Source organism: Nesoenas mayeri (assembly GCF_963082525.1).
Source record: "Nesoenas mayeri genome assembly, chromosome: 4".
NCBI classification, from domain to species: domain Eukaryota; kingdom Metazoa; phylum Chordata; class Aves; order Columbiformes; family Columbidae; genus Nesoenas; species Nesoenas mayeri.
Window position 1 is genome coordinate 53,359,955 of NC_137540.1, and position 18,389 is coordinate 53,378,343.

Genomic DNA, 18,389 nt, shown 5'->3' on the forward strand with positions numbered 1-18,389 from the left:
AAATACCTTAGCCAGGTATTGCTGAAGTATCATCTGGGCAGCATCAAATAACTTAAAAATATAACTGTCAAAATGGAGGTTTAGTCCTTGGCAGGGTTTGCAAGCAAGTCAGGTTAATGTTCTGAAAGCCCAAACCGGAAAAAGAAGTCTGAGGACAAGCAGATGTTCTGGATTTCATATATTCAGAAGTCTTTATTGTAAACAAAAGATTTCATATAATCAGCCAGATAGTTTGTTTCAAGTGACCTGTTTCATGAGGTTTTTTTAAACCACTTGTGGGCAGACCGCTGGCAGGCTGTTGAAGCAGTGCTCACCAGCAGTAGCCCAAGTTCTTTCTCACATGGAAAATGAATGGGTTTGTGCACCAGCTGATGGGCAAGGACCGCTGCATAACTCTGGAGTCTGATGGAATCATTGGCCATGCTCAAAGAGAGCCTGTGACCTCGTGTAAACTTGTAGATGTAAGACATGTAAATGTGCACGTAAACGGGTCAGGTTTCACCTTTTGCAGATCAGTGTCGGTTGGGGTGCGATGAGGTATGGTTTGCAACCGATGCACTGAGGCTTGGCTGAAGTCCTTATTTTAAACAAGGGTTTTACTTAATTATTTGCTATTTTGGTTCTTATTTAATCCAGTTTGTGAAGTCTTAACAGATTGGAGAACATCCTCCTACTTTAGGATACTGTTAACATTTTTCTAGAGGTCTTTTTGTTTTGGGGTTTTGTGTGGTTCTTGAGGAAAATGTTTGAGACATCATTCTTTCAACCTTTCAGGCGCTTCCACCTCTTGGTGCTGATTTTGATTATGTGGGATGTGCCAGTGAAGGCTGGGTGCTGAACAATCCATGCACGGAATGCTGTATTGTTACTGAGCCCTTCAAGAATGCAAGGAAGTTTTTTTAGATGTTTCTGTGTCAGAAGCTTTCTAGGCAATTTTGTTTTGTCGAGTCAGTTGCTGGGCGAGTTGCGAGGTGACCCTCATGAGCTGGTGTCTCAGGGGCCAGGCCGCCTCCCAGTGCTCGCTCAGGACTGGAACCAAACACTCTGACCAGCCTCCCGCTGGCCTCTGCAGTGGCCTCTGCCCTGCTCTTCCCTCCAGCAGATGGATTTTGAGGGATTCAAATTCAAAAGTTCAGAACAAAGCAGTAGTTTGCTTGAGTATATATTGCAATTAAAGACCAAAATTAAAGCAGGAGGGACCTATAAACACACTGATGTTCTGTGGTTATTCTAAACTTTCATACATTTTCTTCAGCCCTGTCACTTCCAGCTTGAATAAGAAGCCCAGGAGTTTACCCTAGCTGAACTTGTCAGATTCTCTCCACCTCATAAATATAGGCTTTCTAAGCAGCCTTATTTTGATCATTATTTTCTTTCATGTTCGATTTTTCCCTGTGGGTTTTTTTTCTGCTTAACTGTGTACAGGCACATGTTCAACAAGTATCACTAAATACAGCTCTATTCTGCTTTTCACTTTGTGATTACGATCTTTCCTGAACAGACTTCAAAGGAATGCTTGATTTATAAGACTGTAAAGATACGTTTATATAGGTGAAGAGCTTTATTTTTGTAGATTGCAAATTGCATTTTGAAGTATTTTGTTTAATGTTCACAGAACACTAATTCCAATTTTGCACCAGAAAGCGAAAAGAGGCACACCTCATCAGGCAAAACAAGCTGTTCACTGTATACATGCCATATTTTCAAATAAAGAAGTGCAACTTGCACAGATCTTTGAGGTATGTCTTTTGTTTTTAACATTTGTTTTTGCTGTTCTTAATTTATGCTAGTAATTAACATTAACTCAATGCATACTGTTTATTAATAGATAACAATGTATGAGGTCAGGAAGCCTATAGGTGCATGGTAGTCAAGATAAGTCATTAACTTTACAATATCTAATTACTGATGTTTATATCTTACAGTCACAATTTCTTAATATTCTGATGTCTGATAGATAAAGTACTCCTTTTTGTCTACACAGGAAAAGTTAGGGGGAAATAAGCTAAATATGCTGCAATGATCCACACTAAATCCCATGAGGACACATTTAGCAGATCCTAAATGAGACATAACATCTCCTACTTTCAGGCTGTATTAAATTACCATGCTTTAAGGTCTTTGCACATCCAGCACTTTCTCACTGAGGAAGCTAGTGCAGAATAACTACTTGACTATAAGCTCAGACATTAGCTTACTGTTCACCTACTGCTTGCTTAGACAAGTTGTAAAGCAAAAAATCACCTTATACAGAGCAGAGGGATTATTGCTTTTCACAGTAATCTCTTAAATAATAACATTATTAATCTGCACTTGTAAAATATCTTAAGTTCTTAATCTCTGCTATCTTTGAACCTATGCATAATTCAGAAGTGTGAAAAGCTTTGAATTAAGCTTACAGAGTTTGACATCTGTGGGAGCTCATGTTCCCTCCCTAATTCCAGAATCTGGTGTGAGAGTGCTGGGTGATACAGCAGCACTGGTGACTGTTACCTGGAAGGGAAATGCTGATCACTGAAAGAAATGTCACTGGTGGTTTCCAAGGTTTTTTTACCTTCTTTTTGTTTTCCTGCCATTTGGAGTTATGATTCAGATCTTCACAGCTCCTGAATACAATTGAGCCAGTTTTTCCCATGTCTCCCAGGTTTAAATGTGTTTTACCACTGAAACAGGAAGAAAATACAAAATTTGTTCTGCCCCTATCTCATTTGAGATTTTTGGTTAATCATTTCATTAGGAAATCACATTCTTTCTGGTTTGGTTTGCTAACTTTATTAATGCTTATAGAAAAACCGTGAAACCCATCAGCAATCCCACAGTAAAAGAAATTGTTTTTAGTCATGCTAGCTTACTTTTTGTTTTTCCTCCTTCCTCAGCCTCTTAGTAGAAGTTTGAATGCTGATGTGCCAGAACAACTTATAACTCCATTGGTCTCGTTGGGTCATATTTCTATGTTGGCTCCAGACCAGTTTGCTTCTCCAATGAAATCTGTTGTTGCAAATTTCATTGTAAAAGATCTCCTAATGAATGACAGGGTAAGATTTTCTTTTTCGGTAAGTCCATCCTATTCTCTTCACCTGTTATTAGTTCCGTGGGGAATAGAGCTTTTTTGTTAAAGCAGTCGATAAAGGAACATTCTGTAAATGGCTAGTACAGTGATAATTGCATTAGAAAAGATCTTTGTGTGAAAGTAAGCTTAGTCCGTGACTTTTTTCCATTTTTACTTCTGAATTTTCTGTGTGGCTTGAACGACTTCTTAAACTTACATGAATGTCTGTAGTCAACAGGTGAGCAAAATGGCAAATTGTGGTCTCCAGATGAAGAAGTTTCTCCAGAAGTACTAGCAAAGGTGAATGATCTGCTGTCAGTAATAATGTGTATATTTGAGATTTAAAATTCACTTTTTCCAAATTGTGCAATTGAGAGTATTAGAATAAATCCCTTTGAGTTCTTTTATATTGGTCTCCATAGAATATGCAGTGTTCTAGAGTTTTTGTGTATGATACACACAGTTATAGAACTGGTAGAAACTATGCATTTTGGTGTCTTCACTTACGGATATTAATTATGTTGAGAAAAAAATAAGAGGTTAAAAAGTTTTAGTTTTCCTTACAAGAAAGGTAGTTTGACTTTGCTGACTGTAAACAGATTTTAAATAAATTGAGACCCTGATGAATGTTACTAATTCATCTTCATAGGCTATTTACTGTGAATCTAATTATGGCCATTTCTAGAAATGTTTATCTAGTTGCTCTTATTTTTAATCATGTAGCCAGTATCCTGCATCCTCTAGATGCACTTGTGAGAAGACACTGAACCATAGTTGAAATGTCCTGATGTCACAAAGACTGCTACTTCCTTCTTCACTCTGTAAATATTTACTGCTTCATTCTGTTCCTTTAAAAATATATCAGCTCTAATAAATAGGAGTCAATGGAAATTTCAGTTTGGCAACAATAGGTTATAGTGCCTTATCTAATGAGGTAAATTCGTTGTTGATTTGTTCGTGTTTGATAGGTGCAAGCAATTAAACTGTTGGTACGCTGGCTGTTGGGTATGAAAAACAACCAGTCCAAGTCTGCAAATTCCACACTCCGGTTATTATCAGCTATGCTTGTCAGCGAAGGAGACTTGACAGAACAGAAGCGAATCAGGTCAGAAAAGAGAAAATCTGTGGGGAAAATTGTTGCTTTCATTTAGGCAGCAATATGAAAACAAGAAACTTGATTCTTCTCATTTGACTGGAATTAAGTTTCTTGTGGGGAAAGCAGAGCACCTTATTTTCACAAATTTGCTTGAATTAATTTAGCTTGATTGGAAGCTATAGAACTGTGATCTGAGCTGACAGAGAAAAACTTTAATTGCTCATTCATCTTATTAAAAGGAGTCCTGACATGCAAGTAATTTAAGAATAGTTGTGGTGAGTTGTGTTTTGTTTTTTCCCTCTCATGCTTGTGTAGTAAATCGGATATGTCTCGACTGCGATTAGCTGCTGGTAGTGCAATAATGAAGCTTGCACAGGAACCCTGTTACCATGAAATAATTACCCCAGAACAGTTCCAGCTCTGTGCACTTGTCATTAATGTAAGTATCCACATTTTAATTGAAGTGACTTTCAAGTAATTGAGTTCAGAGTCCTTACATATGAGCTTTTGTTATTGCTGCAAATCTGAGTATTTTCTATTCCTCGCTGCAGCTTTCAGAAGAGTTCTTGAAATTTCAAATATTTATTGTGCTACACACATTGACATTTTTTAAAAGTTTCCGCATAATTCCACCTTGAATTTTATTTATTTATTTATTTTAAACCCCAAAGTTTTTATGGTTGTACTCTTACATTGCTATAGGATGAGTGCTACCAAGTGAGGCAGATATTTGCCCAGAAACTGCATAAGGCACTTGTGAAATTACTGCTCCCTTTGGAATATATGGCAATCTTCGCTTTGTGTGCCAAAGACCCTGTGAAAGAGAGAAGAGCACATGCCAGACAGTGCTTGCTCAAAAACATCAGTATACGAAGAGAATATATTAAACAGAATCCTATGGCTAACGGTTAGTATTTTGGTTAAATTGTTCAGAATATAATAGTCAAAGATTAAAATGGAAGGAGTAATCATTAAAATTTAAGTAAATTGTTTTTGTAAAGAAAGGCTGGATAAGTTTTATTTCCTTATCTTTGTAGCAGATACATGCAAATCTAAATTTACTTAGTTTAGCATAAAGTACTTCTCTGTACATTGCTGAGAATTTTGCATGTAAACTACAATGCTGTTATTGTGGTAGTTGTTTTGCTCAAAAAATGAAGTTCTGTTTTCTGATATTTTAGGCTTTATGACTTTCTTCCTGAAGTAAGACCAAGCAGTTTTGTACTAGTAAAACTCATTCATTTCTTTTTAATGATGCATTAAAAGTAAAATCTGTAGGAAGAAAATGCAAGTCGAAATTTACTTTGAAAAAGTGTTTCTTGTGATATGTGTGTGTGTAGTAAAGAGGTTATTCATTATTTCTTTTTGTTACTGTAGAAAAATTGCTGTCCTTGCTGCCTGAATACGTGGTACCATATATGATTCACTTGCTGGCGCATGATCCAGATTTCACAAAACCTCAGGATGTTGATCAGCTTCGTGATGTCAAAGAGTAAGTGTCAAAGGATTCTATAATTGTTATACTGAGAATTTTTCTGTGCTTGGAAAAAACTGATTAGGAAGAGTAACTCCTTATTTTGCATAACAGCAGTCTTGGAAACGTGTAACACTTTAACCAAGGGAAGAAGGCATTAACAACTGCGTAGCGGCATATTCTGAAAGCCCAAATGGTAGCCTGTAGATCACACCGTAGTATACCAAATTAATGAGTTGTTTAAGCTTCTTTTGAAGTATTGTAATGATTTTAGATGATCTTATTTGTGCCTAAATTATATTATTTATTTCCCAACACATTAAGGAGATGCCCAGTAATTTCAGTTCAAATATTAATATTTTGGAACTTATAAAATATAGAGCTCGTCCAAGAATTGAAAATATAATGCCACTGGTGCAGGGTCAGAGTCCTGTTTCTCTAGAAACTCTTTTTTTGTTAATTATTATTTCCTATGGAAACCTACTAGAATTCATGCTAAGTTTGCTGCTGACTTATCGTTTGCACTGTACGTCTGCAGTGCAGCCTTAGTGCTTCTTAATGTATTCAGCACAGAAGCGTGTCATACAGAAGCTTGCTCTCTTCTATTTCCAGTTTGAGACCGCCTTGTGTGCCTTAAATAAACTTCCACACCTAAGTATAGCTTTTGTATTTGTCTTGTAATTAATTTTTTAAAATACCTACGTGTTAGCACTTCTTAAAAATAGCTAAAGCATCCCCTCTGCAACTTTAGTTTTAGTGTTTCATGTTTTTCGTGTATTTATTTTTGATGGAAGTGTGAGGCATGTTCTTTTGGTATTACAAAGGCATTTATAACCACGTACTACAATATACGTCATCAGAAAAGCAGTTCATTCTTGACACAAACAGACCAGTTCACATCTTCATTCTTTTTGCACCTTCACCTGTGAGAGTTCAAGTCTGATTCTTTCTTTAAATGAAAAAAATAATTTGTTTTGATTTCTGAGTTACTTCACTCACACCTGATCAGAACCTGGAGTCAGTGAAGATTTCTTACCTAATTGTCTAGTCTACATTCTGTCCCAGGACTCCTTGTTCCTGGCAACATCTGAAAGCACTCTCCAGCAAGTACTTTATCCAAAATGCGTGGAACAAGTTCTGATGCGTGGTTGTTAATACTTGCTCTGAGAAGTGCTTTCTAGTGCGCAGAGCTTTTTTGGAAACTGCTTCTATAGTTCTCCTTTGTTGTCAAATTTCCTCCCTCATGTTTGTCGCAGGCTGGCTGAACTAGCCAGAGAGGGCTGCTCCAAACAAAGAAATACTCTGTACGGGAATTTTGGCAGGAATACTTCTCCGAAGAGTCTCCTGAGATAAATGCAAAACATTTTTCTCATATAATGTAATACAGTGTTTCTTTAAAGAGTTCTGAGAGCCGCAGTGTTGGCTTTGAAGTGTTAACATAGATGCTTGCAATCTTGGAAAAGCAGACTGGCAGTGCATTTTGTAGTTGTCTCTGTAGTTCATCTTGGCTTTATGTGGCCTAAATACAGCCACATAAAGTAAGTACATGCTTAGCAAGTTCCTTAACCATAGTCTGTGATATTTATTCTTATGGAGTTTTTGAAGCTTGTCCTACAGCGGTATGTTTGGGTTTGAGTTTGGTGAGTTTTTTGAGTCATTGTTTGTTTCTTCTGATTCCATGTTCCAAAAATACTGAAATGGATACAGAGAATGAGCTTACTTTATGTGACTGTGTTCTTCTCAGTGCATATTTTTCTACATGAAATCCCACTTTTGTTCTGGAAAGGTCTTTTTCAAGGTTGATAATGATCTATTTAATTTTTTTATTTTGTGAGGAAATCAAGCTATTGAAGTTGACATGTGTTAACTGGAATCATCAGGGTAAAATTTGTCCTCAATAGTAATCTTTGGATGGCACAGGATTTTGGAGATGCTGGGTCAGCGCGGCATTTTATCGGTCCTGTATTAATCTCATTTAAGTACTTGAGAATAGTGAATAGGTAGATGTAAAGGTATCTGATGCATTTGTTTACTTATAGCCTTTGTAGCTCTTGGATGCAAGTCAGAATGTGCACGTCTTATTTTATTTGTACACCAGATAACTAAGTATGTATTTTGACGGAGCACAACCCTTGTTTACTTTGAATTTTTGAGATAAATGCTGCTTCATCTCTTGCATTACAGTCTTTAATTTGTATCAGTTAAGAAGACTGGGGCTTTTGTGGACAGGGAATTCTGATGTTCAGTCATCCTGTGTTTCTGGTTTTTTATTGGCCTCTTTCTGCAAGGTAATCTCTCTTCCAGAGATCTGAATTAAATTAGCTACTGGCAAAGTTTGCATTTCTCAGTCTTTCCCAGCTAAGTGTTATTTTACTATTTTTATGACTGTGGTTGACCCACTGGTCATATGCAGCTCTGAAGCTTGACAGCGAATTTGGATGAGCTAGTTGTGCCTGTATCATAATTGAAAAATTCTTAAAACAAGCTTTTAGTCAAAATATATTGGGTTCTCCCTATAAGTAAATGAGATTTAAAGAAATAAAACTGTGAAAGCTAATTCCGTTACGCCCATATGTAAGGATTTCTTTTCATTAGCAAGTATCTGACCTGTTCAGTGTTGGATCTCCTCTCCTGTGTGAGTTCCAGTATTAAACCTCGTCATGTGGGTAACTGCCCAGCAGCAGTAGGATTTGATTAAGCCTGTTCTGAGTGTGGTTACGGTACATCATTGATAGGAACATAGACATAGCTCAAAGCAGTGATTACAGAATTTTATCTAGGTGATGACAGCACCAGAATTCTTGCTTCTGTTCATATTTGGAAGAGAAAAATATTGATGGGTTGGGCAGTGTTTACAGATATAAGAGAAGCACACTAATTTGGCAGATTTATGCCAAAGAGTACAATTGAGACTGTGTTTTAAAGGTCTAGACTCTATTTATGCCGTCGGATGATAATATCTGTTTATGATATCTTCAAATTGGTTGTGGTTTCTTGAGGAAAAGCTAGTACAGCTGTCAAAAATTTTTAAGACATTGCTATGTGTCGGACCTGCAGTATACAAGCTGGAATATAATTGCTTGTGGTTTTATGGCATTTTAGGTGTCTGTGGTTCATGCTTGAAGTTTTAATGACAAAGAATGAGAACAACAGCCATGCCTTCATGAAAAAAATGGCAGAAAACATCAAACTTACCCGAGATGCTCAGTCTCCTGATGAACCAAAGGCAAATGAAGTAAGAAATGCAGTTCAGATAAGTGTTGGGTGATGGGCAGAGGATTTCACAAGCAGTTGATGAACAGAATTTGCAGGAAATCTGAAAGCATTAGCTCAGATATTTTTATGGTCTATTATAGAGAGAGTGTTAATTGCGAGCATTGTCTGTATGTTGCCAATCTCATTCTTTCAGAACCTTGCTGACCTTATCCAGCACACAGTGCCTAATAAAGTTAATAGGCAAAATTGGTTAACTATTCCTGTTACTGTCTGCCTGCCTTATTTTAACTTCTACTGCCTAATTTCCCAACATACATATCTTCTGCTTTTGGGTAATACTGTACTATGTAGCTACTGTTAAGCCTATTAGTTTGTAGCAGAGATGAGAATCCATCTATGGTGATTTGACTGAATAGGAGTTTCTATTGTAGAGCATAAACATGTAAAGTATTATTAGTTTCTGTTAAATAGTATCATATGAAAAAAGGGACTACTGTATGTGTTTGAAAAGCCAGCAGTACGGTTAATGATGTCATTACAAAATACGTCTTCAGTGGTGGTTATTGTAACACATAAACTTTTTAAAGAACTACATTCACTGTACACTGTAGAAACAGTAATTCCTAAAGCATACTTTTCTTTTTTCTTCAGAAACTTTATACAGTATGTGATGTAGCACTATGTGTAATCAACAGCAAAAGTGCTTTGTGCAATGCAGATTCACCGAAGGACCCTGTACTGCCAACCAAATTTTTTACACAACCTGAGAAGGTACATTTGTTAATTTAATTTCCAAAGTAATAAGGGGAAATACTTTGATTTTATAATTGAGAGCTGGTTATCTCCATAACATAATATCATGAGTGGGAAAATGCATCTATTTTTTCCTCAGCAATTACATTTTTTAACATCGGCTGTATGCTATGTTATTTGTCTTATGAATGTGTGCCAGAAATGTTTGTAACCAGGTGAGAGCTAATTAGAATAAATATTGATATGTTAGCCTGTTTTGCTAGATCATCTCATTAAAGTGTTTTACAAGGCCATCTGAATATATGAGAATATATGTGTATTCTGACTGTGTAACTGAATTACAATGCAAAGCAGACCAAAAAAAAAAGTGAGAACATTTTTTATATTATCCGTGGTATGTTTATATCTGTCAGTAGCTGTTCGGCTGTTTTGCTTGTTGTACCAGTTTGTCCCCTTAATTGACTGGTGATCTTAGTGAGCACAGCTCTACTGTCAGCAGCAGCACCGCTGTTCTTTAAGGGGAATACTTCTGAAAAGTGTAAGTGGAACCAAAGTAATTCTCTGGACTAGACCTGATATTTTGATTGTACTGAAGAACATATTTCACATTTTTTCAGTGTCTTAGGCTGTTAAATAGCAGCCTTTCCAGAGTCTGTTAAAGCAAAATCTAGTTTGCTTTTTTAATTGTGAAATGGCAGGTGCCGTGGTGACAGGGAGCTGGTGTCTGTGATAGCGTCCCGCATTCAGATTTAGTGTTTTGGTCTGTGTAAACTGTACTCAGAGTGACAAAGGCAGCAGTTTTCAACTTTAGAGAACACGGCACCTCTTTTCCTCTTTGGACTTCCCATTAAAAATATGTAAGTGAAAAAATAGAAACGGCAGTTCTGCTTCATTTCAAACAATTCATGTCATTCAAGAAGAAAAAACACTAATCCCAACTTCAAGTATGGCATACTGTCGTTCAGCAATGCTCCCTACAAATCTCCTCTAAAATACTATTTTGACCTATCTTTATTAGACTGATTATTTGTCAGCAGGTTGCGTGGTGCGAAATATCTGTAGCACTTGATAGCAGCATCTAATTTGGTGTATATATAAAGAATATAACAGCAAGATTGAAAGATCAAACACAAACTGATTTTTATTTCATTTTTTGTACAGGATTTCTGCAATGACAGGAATTACATTTCAGAAGAGATAAGGGTTCTTCTTTTGACAGGAAAGGTACTGCATTTTGACAAGTTAAAATTCTTCTAATGTTTCTTGAGATTTTTTTAAATGTCCCGGACTGCTGTAGTTTAAAAATTGTGTTAAGACTTTGTGTACAATAATATGTCATTCTTTTATTTGATGGCGTAAATAATGCCTTTAACGTACTAGCTGGTGAGTACACAACACCATGACTGTTACCTGTGCGCTGAGGCTTAGGTTCTTCATTAACTACAGATTTTCACATGACCACAGGTTTTTCCATTACTCAAATGTGTGTGGCATAAAGTTAGGATGCAGATACTGAATTGTGACACCACCAGTGTTGGAGGTCTTAAATTTTCTTCTTAATATCTTTAAGATAGCTGTTAATGATGTTAAAATCAAATGCAAATGTCTACACCCTTTTGAATCTCTCATTTATTTCAGACATAATTTGGCTGATAGCTTCACAGGGGAGAGAAAATACCAAGTCTTTTGGTTCAGGGGGAGGAACATACAAAAAAAAAACCAATCCGTTTTTATACCTTTTAATATCAGCTGTTCTTCCTTGGGATTCTGAACCTGTCCTTCCTAGGTTCTGGTTAAATTACGTAGGAATGCTTTTTTGTCTAACTCAATAAATTAGCAGGTTGGTTGTTAGGGGTTTTTTTTGAGCTTACTGAAAGAATGCTGACTGTCCTGTAAAATATAAAAATCCTGATAACAGTATAAATCATGGTTTTTATATACATTTCATGTTAATTTTCATGTTTTGTGTTCCATGAACTGTTACTGCATTAGTTTATAAGGTCTTCCATTAGAGCAGAACTTTGTGGTAATTTTTCTTTGTAAGAGTAGAGACAAACAATCCCTCTGTAAATAGCCATATCATTTAAAATTGCTTCTCTCACACTGATGTTGCATTTATACAAAAAGTTTCCCCTGTCAGACTTCATGCGGGTGAGGTTTGCGCAGCTGGCAGAATCCTGCCTCTCCTTGCTCTGTGTCCGTGCTGTGAGCCCAGCCAAGGTGCTGCTGGGAGCAGGGCTGGGCTTACCTCAGGGAGGGAGCAGGCTGAGAACCCACCACCTGCTTTAGCAGCAGCCAGTACCGGCCTCATGCTTTAAATATCCTCAGAAGGAGAGGTCTCTCTCTACTGCTGTGGTTGTTTCACCTTTGACAATATTCAAATATAATGAATGAAGCATTTGAAGCAAGTTTGATTTGCTGTGTAAACTTGCTACATTTCTCTTCTGATAAGGCACTCAGCAATGCAGACTAAAACTATGTCCTCAATTAAAAAATGTTACTGGTGTAAGACAAGCCCCTCTCATGCAGATTTGAGGGGGAGGGATGTCCTATACCAAGCTAGTAATATTGAGGTAATTTTCAATGTTCTGGGAAAACAGACATTTATTCCATGCTCAAATAGAGTGCACAAACATTGGATTCTTTTTCTGTCTACTTCCATTTTGGAAAACATGGATGTATAAGGATGTCCTGCTGCCTCAGACCAGTGGTCCTTTTTGGCTGATGGGCTGAAACAGCGTGATTAGGGAGAGCATTCAAGCCTTGCCACTTTCTACAGTGTGTTCCCCCTCATACTCCTCCAGCATTCAGAATTTTTATAATGGGATGTTAGACTGTGTGCTTGCTGATGTTGCTGGTGTCCCAAATCCATCAGCTCAGCGTTGAACCTCCAGGTACTCTGCCTTCACAACTCCTTGTGGCACGAGGTGCCAGCAATTTGCAACCTATGGGTTCTGCAGAAGCACTTTCTCTTCCCCCTTAAACATTTTTTCCTATTAATTGCACCAAATCCTTCCTACTTTTCATAAAATACTCCATAAATAGATCAAATAAAACATTACCAGAACAATATATTTAAGTCAATGTTGTACAGTATTAGCGCTGGGATGATGCAGCTACTGAACACGTGCTCAGTAACAAGCTGTTTCTACAGGAATCATTGCTTTTTTTTGCTAGCCAAATGTTTTCCAGCATCTGTGGTATCTCTCTCCTTCCTGCTCCCTCATAACTTCAGCACATGGGAATTAATTTTTCTTATGAGAATGTCTTAATAAATTAACCTGGTCTCTGAGGAAATGTAAAATTAATGAAGAATGTGACATGCCAGTTCTGAAAACTTCCTTGACTTCTCTCCAGAGACAAAATAAAAAACTTCTTCCTGCCTACCTAGCATGACCAAGTCAGGCAAAGGACAGCAGCAAAATCTAAAATATCATTACTGTGTTGGAGAACTCCAGAATAGACACATAGTGTTAAATATTTTTATATTGGTTTTCTGTATAGGAAAAGCGTATACTTTTTCTGCTGTCGCAGTGAACCCAATTCTGCATTACATTTTGGAAAGCCTTTCCCAGAGGTGCTTTGCTTTGGAAATACAGGATGTTGACACACCTTTTTGGTCCTCTAATATTATCTAACGTTCTGGGTTTCATTGGGACTTCTCTACCTGCTACCCCTTCGAAGACAGTTGGTGAAGTGCTGTCAAACGACAAGAAATAAAAGTAGGATAGACAGTGTTTTCTAATTAAAGATGAGGTCTGTGGCTCTGAAATGATGGCATTGTGATTGAGACTGTTAACCCAGAAAAAGTATTTGAAAATACTGAAGGAAATATTTTAAAGATTAAATATGTATCCGAAGTTTCCATTTCTAAGATTAAACCTTTCTTTTTAGCCAAAACCAACTGGTGTATTAGGTACAGTAAACAAACCGTTATCTGCAACTGGAAGGAGACCGTGTATTAGAACTGCAGGCTCAGAGACTGGCAGCAGCATCAGTGTGAACTCTGAGCTCAGCTCTTCTGCAGGAAACAGATCAAGGTACAGGAATTGGAAATTTCTTTCATCAGCTCTTTTTACTTCATGTTCTCCAGTGTGTTCATATGTTTTAGAACAGGAGATGATTTGGTGTGTGTGCTTATGTGTTTGGAGAATGTCTTTGTTTTGTCCAGTTTAAAAAAAAAATAGTAGTTCTCTATAGGTAAAAATCTCCATCTTTGCTTTTTGTTTGGGGTTCTTCTAGTAGACAAAAACTGAGTGCAGTGTTTAGGTGTGGTACACCTGTAATAGCATATAATACAACAGAAGGGACACTATACTGTCTGAAATTTTGGGTGTTAATATTCATAACATTTTTACATCTGAAAATATATGAAGAGACCAGCCATAATTATACTAAACAGATTTTGCAACTTGCACGTTTTTGATGTAAAAATTAGGATTAGTCATGATTAGTAACAAGAAACATTTTTGATGTAAATGAATTATTCTGACCTATTTAAGATTAACACCATTAAAATGAGCTTGTTGAAGAGGACCAGGATCTCAGTGGAAAGATGCAACATATGATTGTAGTATTTGGTCTGTCTTCTAATAAGTGTTATTTTTATGTGGATCCAGAGTTTTAAAATTTATCATAAATCTGGAGAACCAGTTTTCACTTTCAGATTTTAAGATTGTTTTATTTGTTTTGGAATGGTTAAGGTGAAGGGTTGAAGAAAGTAGAGAAGGGTGAGGGGTTAAAGAAAGTAGAGAAAATCGGTTCTGGTTGCTACATTTCATAAGGCCAAAAGGAAGTATAGCTCAGTTCAGAATCTGCTCTATTAGTGTGTGTGATATATGCTGTGGTATCTTGATTATTTTTTTAACTACTTTGTTTTTGGAACTATTGTGTGTTTGTGTAAATTAACTGGACGTTTGAGCATTGCTGGTTTTCATTTATCTTCACGACCTTTGCCAGTATCGACTTTTTCTATCTGAAAAAGAATACAGCCTCGTTTAGAGCATTGGACTTAAATTTGCAAAAAAGAACTATATGCCATTGTGTCTCTGATAAGGAATTTGGCTCAGTGACTAGCCAGTCCCTTTCAGACCTTTCCTAGTTCTGGTAGAGAAAATATAAGTGTAGACTCAAGAAAATTCAACTCTTTTTAAAGTAATTTAGCCTGTCTGCATTGATTTATATCCATTTATTTATTTAAATAATTGCAAGCATTTTTCTTCATTTGTTTTGTGTATTTTGGCTTTGTTTTGTCTCCAATTATGCTACCAGGGAACAAAGTTCAGATATATCAGAAACTGGGGTCAGTGAAAATGAAGAAAATCCTGTGAGGATTATCTCAGTCACACCAGCAAAGACAGAACCTGTGAAAAACAAGGTATGTCTGGAGATTTTATGGACTATCTCTCTATAATTAGCTTGGCATTGGGGGTTTATTCCTTACACACCACTGCAGGTGGTCTCCGAGGAACTGGTAACGTCTGATTTCATTTCATGTAGTTATAGCACTTCCCTAGCCCAATAGAAGAGCCCTTACTTTCAAAACTATTTATTTTATCCAGAGTAATTAATAGAGCTCATGTGCTCAAAAATAGCACAGACAAATTGGAAGGGACTTCTTTTTTCTAAAATTCCAAAAGATTCCCACCTTTGTTCTGTGTTTTCCAGTGTAAATAACAGTAAGGCTGTGATTGAGAGTGATGGTTGACACCTGTAGCTTTAACTGAAGATATTGCCAGGAAAATTTCAAGTGCTCCTTTGGCATGAAATCAACATGTAACTTTTGGATGGTGTCACAAATAAATATTATTTAAACTCTGAGGAATTCTAATGCTTTTCCCACCTTCTATTGGAGAGAGAAGATCATGCTTAAATCATAATGATTTCTTAACTTATAACATGTACAATTGCAAGAAGTTTAACCAAGGTAAAGGCGAAGTCCTGCACCTGGGGTAGCTTAAACCCAGGCAGCAGAGCAACAGGTGGGATCTGCCTGGCTGAGGGTGTAGGTTGGCTGAGAAGGACCTGGGGACCATGGCAGGGGACAAGCAGCACAGTGTGGGTTGGCAGCGTGCCTTGAGCAGTGAGGGCAGCCAGGGTCCTGGGCTGCACCAGCAAGAGCACAGCCAGCAGATCGAGGAATGGGATTATTCCACCCTCTGTGGCATTCATTCAGCCACGCCTGGAATGCTGTGTCCTTCCCACTTCAGCAGAGACTCCAAAAAACAGGAGAGAACCTTGCAGAGGGGCCACCAAGATGAGAAAGGCTTAGAGAGGTTGTTGTATGAGGAAAGGTCGAAGGTGTTGGGTTTGTTCAGCCTAGAGAAGAGGAGCCTTGGGGGAATCTGATCAGTCTTTTAGTACCTTCAAGGTATTTATGGAGCTGGTGGAGGTACTCTCTTAGTGCTGCATGGCAGCAGGACAAAATGCTACAGGCAGAAGTTGCTTCAGGGGAAATTCCATCTGGGTAGAAGCAAAAAAAAAACCCCTCGACACTGTGCAGAATATTAAATACTGGAACAGGTTGCCCAGAAAAGTGGGGGAATGTTGTGGCTCACAGCTTGGCTTGTCGAGGGCCCTGGATAATTGAGGCCCTGCTTTCAACAGAAGGTTTGACCAGAGCTGATTCTAAAAGCAAAATAGATTTTTATTTTTTTTTTTAACGATGTAGGGATACATGGTGGTTTATGCTGTCCATGTTTTAAGAAGTTATATATCTACTCAGTCTCTTTGTGATTGGATGAAATGAGAGTCATATGCAGGTGTTTTGGATTTGTATCATCACATAGAAGAATTCAGATTTTTTAAAAAATCTTTTAAAATAAAATCCATGTGATATTCACATCCATGCGCTAATGAAGAAGAAAAAAAGTCTCCCAAATTTCAAGATACGCTAGTTCCTTTTTTCTTCTTTTTCCCCAAAATAGGGTTCTTTGGAAAAGTCAGAGCAGTTAGGCAAAGCATTTATGAAATAAATCTTAAAAAAATGCTTTCTAGGTTCTTGAAACCTGTCGTAGGTTGAAGTTTTCAAGGAGCGGTTATCTTCTGAATCACAGGTGTAAATGGCTCCTATGAAGCTGCTAGAACAGTAATAAAGATTACAGAGACCCCATGACTTAGTTAAACAGTCAAGAAATAACAGTAGAACATTTAACAAAATAGTCCTTGGTTCAGATGCAGTGCTTGTAATAGTGAGTGACCTTGCTTGCGGTGCTGGAAATTGCGAAGTCATCCCGGCCATGCTTCTGCAGTGCCCTTTTCTGCTGCTCCGCCTCGCTGCTTTGGCCGCCGGCATTCAAATGAAGGTCCAGCATCCAGGTGCTCCCTCTTGGTTCCCACAGGGATGCTTTTCTGTGCAGAGACCTGCATTGTCACCACGTCACCATCCTTTCTGTTTCACATACACAGGCACCACTTCATGAAATGCAATGACTTCCATTGCTTTCTTCATTGGAATCAGACAAACATGCACATAGGCCATACCTATTTAGACAAAGACTTACCAAAGGCTGCAAGATTCATTTTTGACTAGGTCTTACTCCCTTTATTCCCAGCAAGCCTTGTTTATTTTTTTCCTTTCACTGGCGTTTAGGGTTGTAGTAATCTGCACTTGTACTGAAGGTTGACCTCAAAATTTGCATATGTTGAAGTAAATGTAATTTGGTGTACCAGAATCGGTACTCTTGCTCCTCAGTTCTCCCCTGTTGGTTGGCAAAGAGGCAGTAAAGGAGCTTGCCCAAAAGAACCATCAGGAGAAGAGCTGAGATTATTAATCTTACTCTAATCTCACTTCCAAGCAACTACAAGATAGACTGAGTGCACATACTAACATTGCACACAGTGTAGAAAATCTTTTTGCAAGGTTAATGTCAGAAATCCCGTTTGGTAAAACTTTTTACTAGGTCTAAGCCCACGTGATGTGGATGCATAGAAGAGGCTCTTAGGGACATGGTTTAGTGCTAGATTTAGGTTATGGTTGGACTCAATGATCTTAAGGGCCTCTTCCAACCAAAATGATTACATGATTCTGTGATTATAACAATGCTTACTTTCTGTTTTATAAACTCATGTTTCCGTTGGAGGGAGGTAACAATTTGAGTTTACCTTTGGGAATCCTTCCTTTGTTCACATCAATGTTTTTTATTTTCCAGGAGATTAATTCTGATCAGGCGACACAAGGAAACAGCACTGAACGTGGGAAAAAAAGAACAGCAACAGCATCTGGAACTGAAAATATTCATCAAAAACCAGAAGAAAAAAATGCAGATGAAACAGGACCATCACTAGCAGCAAAAACCAGGAGAGGGCGAACATCCAAACCTGAACCTCAGGGCACCTCTGCAAAAAATGAGGAATCTAATAAACCGCCTGTCAGGGGAAGGAAAAGGGCAGCAGTCAGTCAAGAAAGTCCAGGGAGTTTGGAGGCAGGTAACGCCAAAGCACCAAAACAGCAAGACACAGCAAAAAAGCCAGCAGCAGCACAGAGACAAATCGATCTACAAAGGTAAAAATAAACCAATGAAATACATGGGTGGGGCGGGCCTTTCCTGTCTCGAGTCAGACCCCAAATTTGCCATTATAGCAGATCTAACCTGTGTTAAAGGGCACAACTAAACCACAATGACTTATAAACACAATGGTCCAGCGTATCTTGTTTTGTGTTCTGTTTTTCAAAGTAAGTACCAGAGCAGCTGGAATTGGAGAAATGAATTTGTTTGGTGAGAACAGGATAATTTAACCCGTTTTTGCCTGTTGCATCCTGGTTCCCCGTACTGGTGCTGCTCTGTAAAAGAACTGAGAGT

At 37.8% G+C, this 18,389-nt stretch overlaps 1 protein-coding gene across 1 annotated transcript in view; it reads left to right on the top strand.

Moving 5' to 3' along the window:
• PDS5A (PDS5 cohesin associated factor A) overlaps positions 1 to 18,389 on the top strand; it is a 77,759-nt gene that overhangs the window by 56,760 nt on the left and 2,610 nt on the right. The window contains exons 20-32 of the mRNA XM_080343557.1: positions 1,616 to 1,739; positions 2,877 to 3,035; positions 3,281 to 3,349; positions 4,018 to 4,154; positions 4,461 to 4,584; positions 4,848 to 5,052; positions 5,523 to 5,637; positions 8,722 to 8,854; positions 9,487 to 9,606; positions 10,750 to 10,812; positions 13,483 to 13,628; positions 14,860 to 14,965; positions 17,739 to 18,091. Coding sequence (XP_080199683.1) covers positions 1,616 to 1,739; positions 2,877 to 3,035; positions 3,281 to 3,349; positions 4,018 to 4,154; positions 4,461 to 4,584; positions 4,848 to 5,052; positions 5,523 to 5,637; positions 8,722 to 8,854; positions 9,487 to 9,606; positions 10,750 to 10,812; positions 13,483 to 13,628; positions 14,860 to 14,965; positions 17,739 to 18,091 — 1,854 coding nt within the window. The remainder of the gene's footprint in view (positions 1 to 1,615; positions 1,740 to 2,876; positions 3,036 to 3,280; positions 3,350 to 4,017; positions 4,155 to 4,460; positions 4,585 to 4,847; positions 5,053 to 5,522; positions 5,638 to 8,721; positions 8,855 to 9,486; positions 9,607 to 10,749; positions 10,813 to 13,482; positions 13,629 to 14,859; positions 14,966 to 17,738; positions 18,092 to 18,389) is intronic.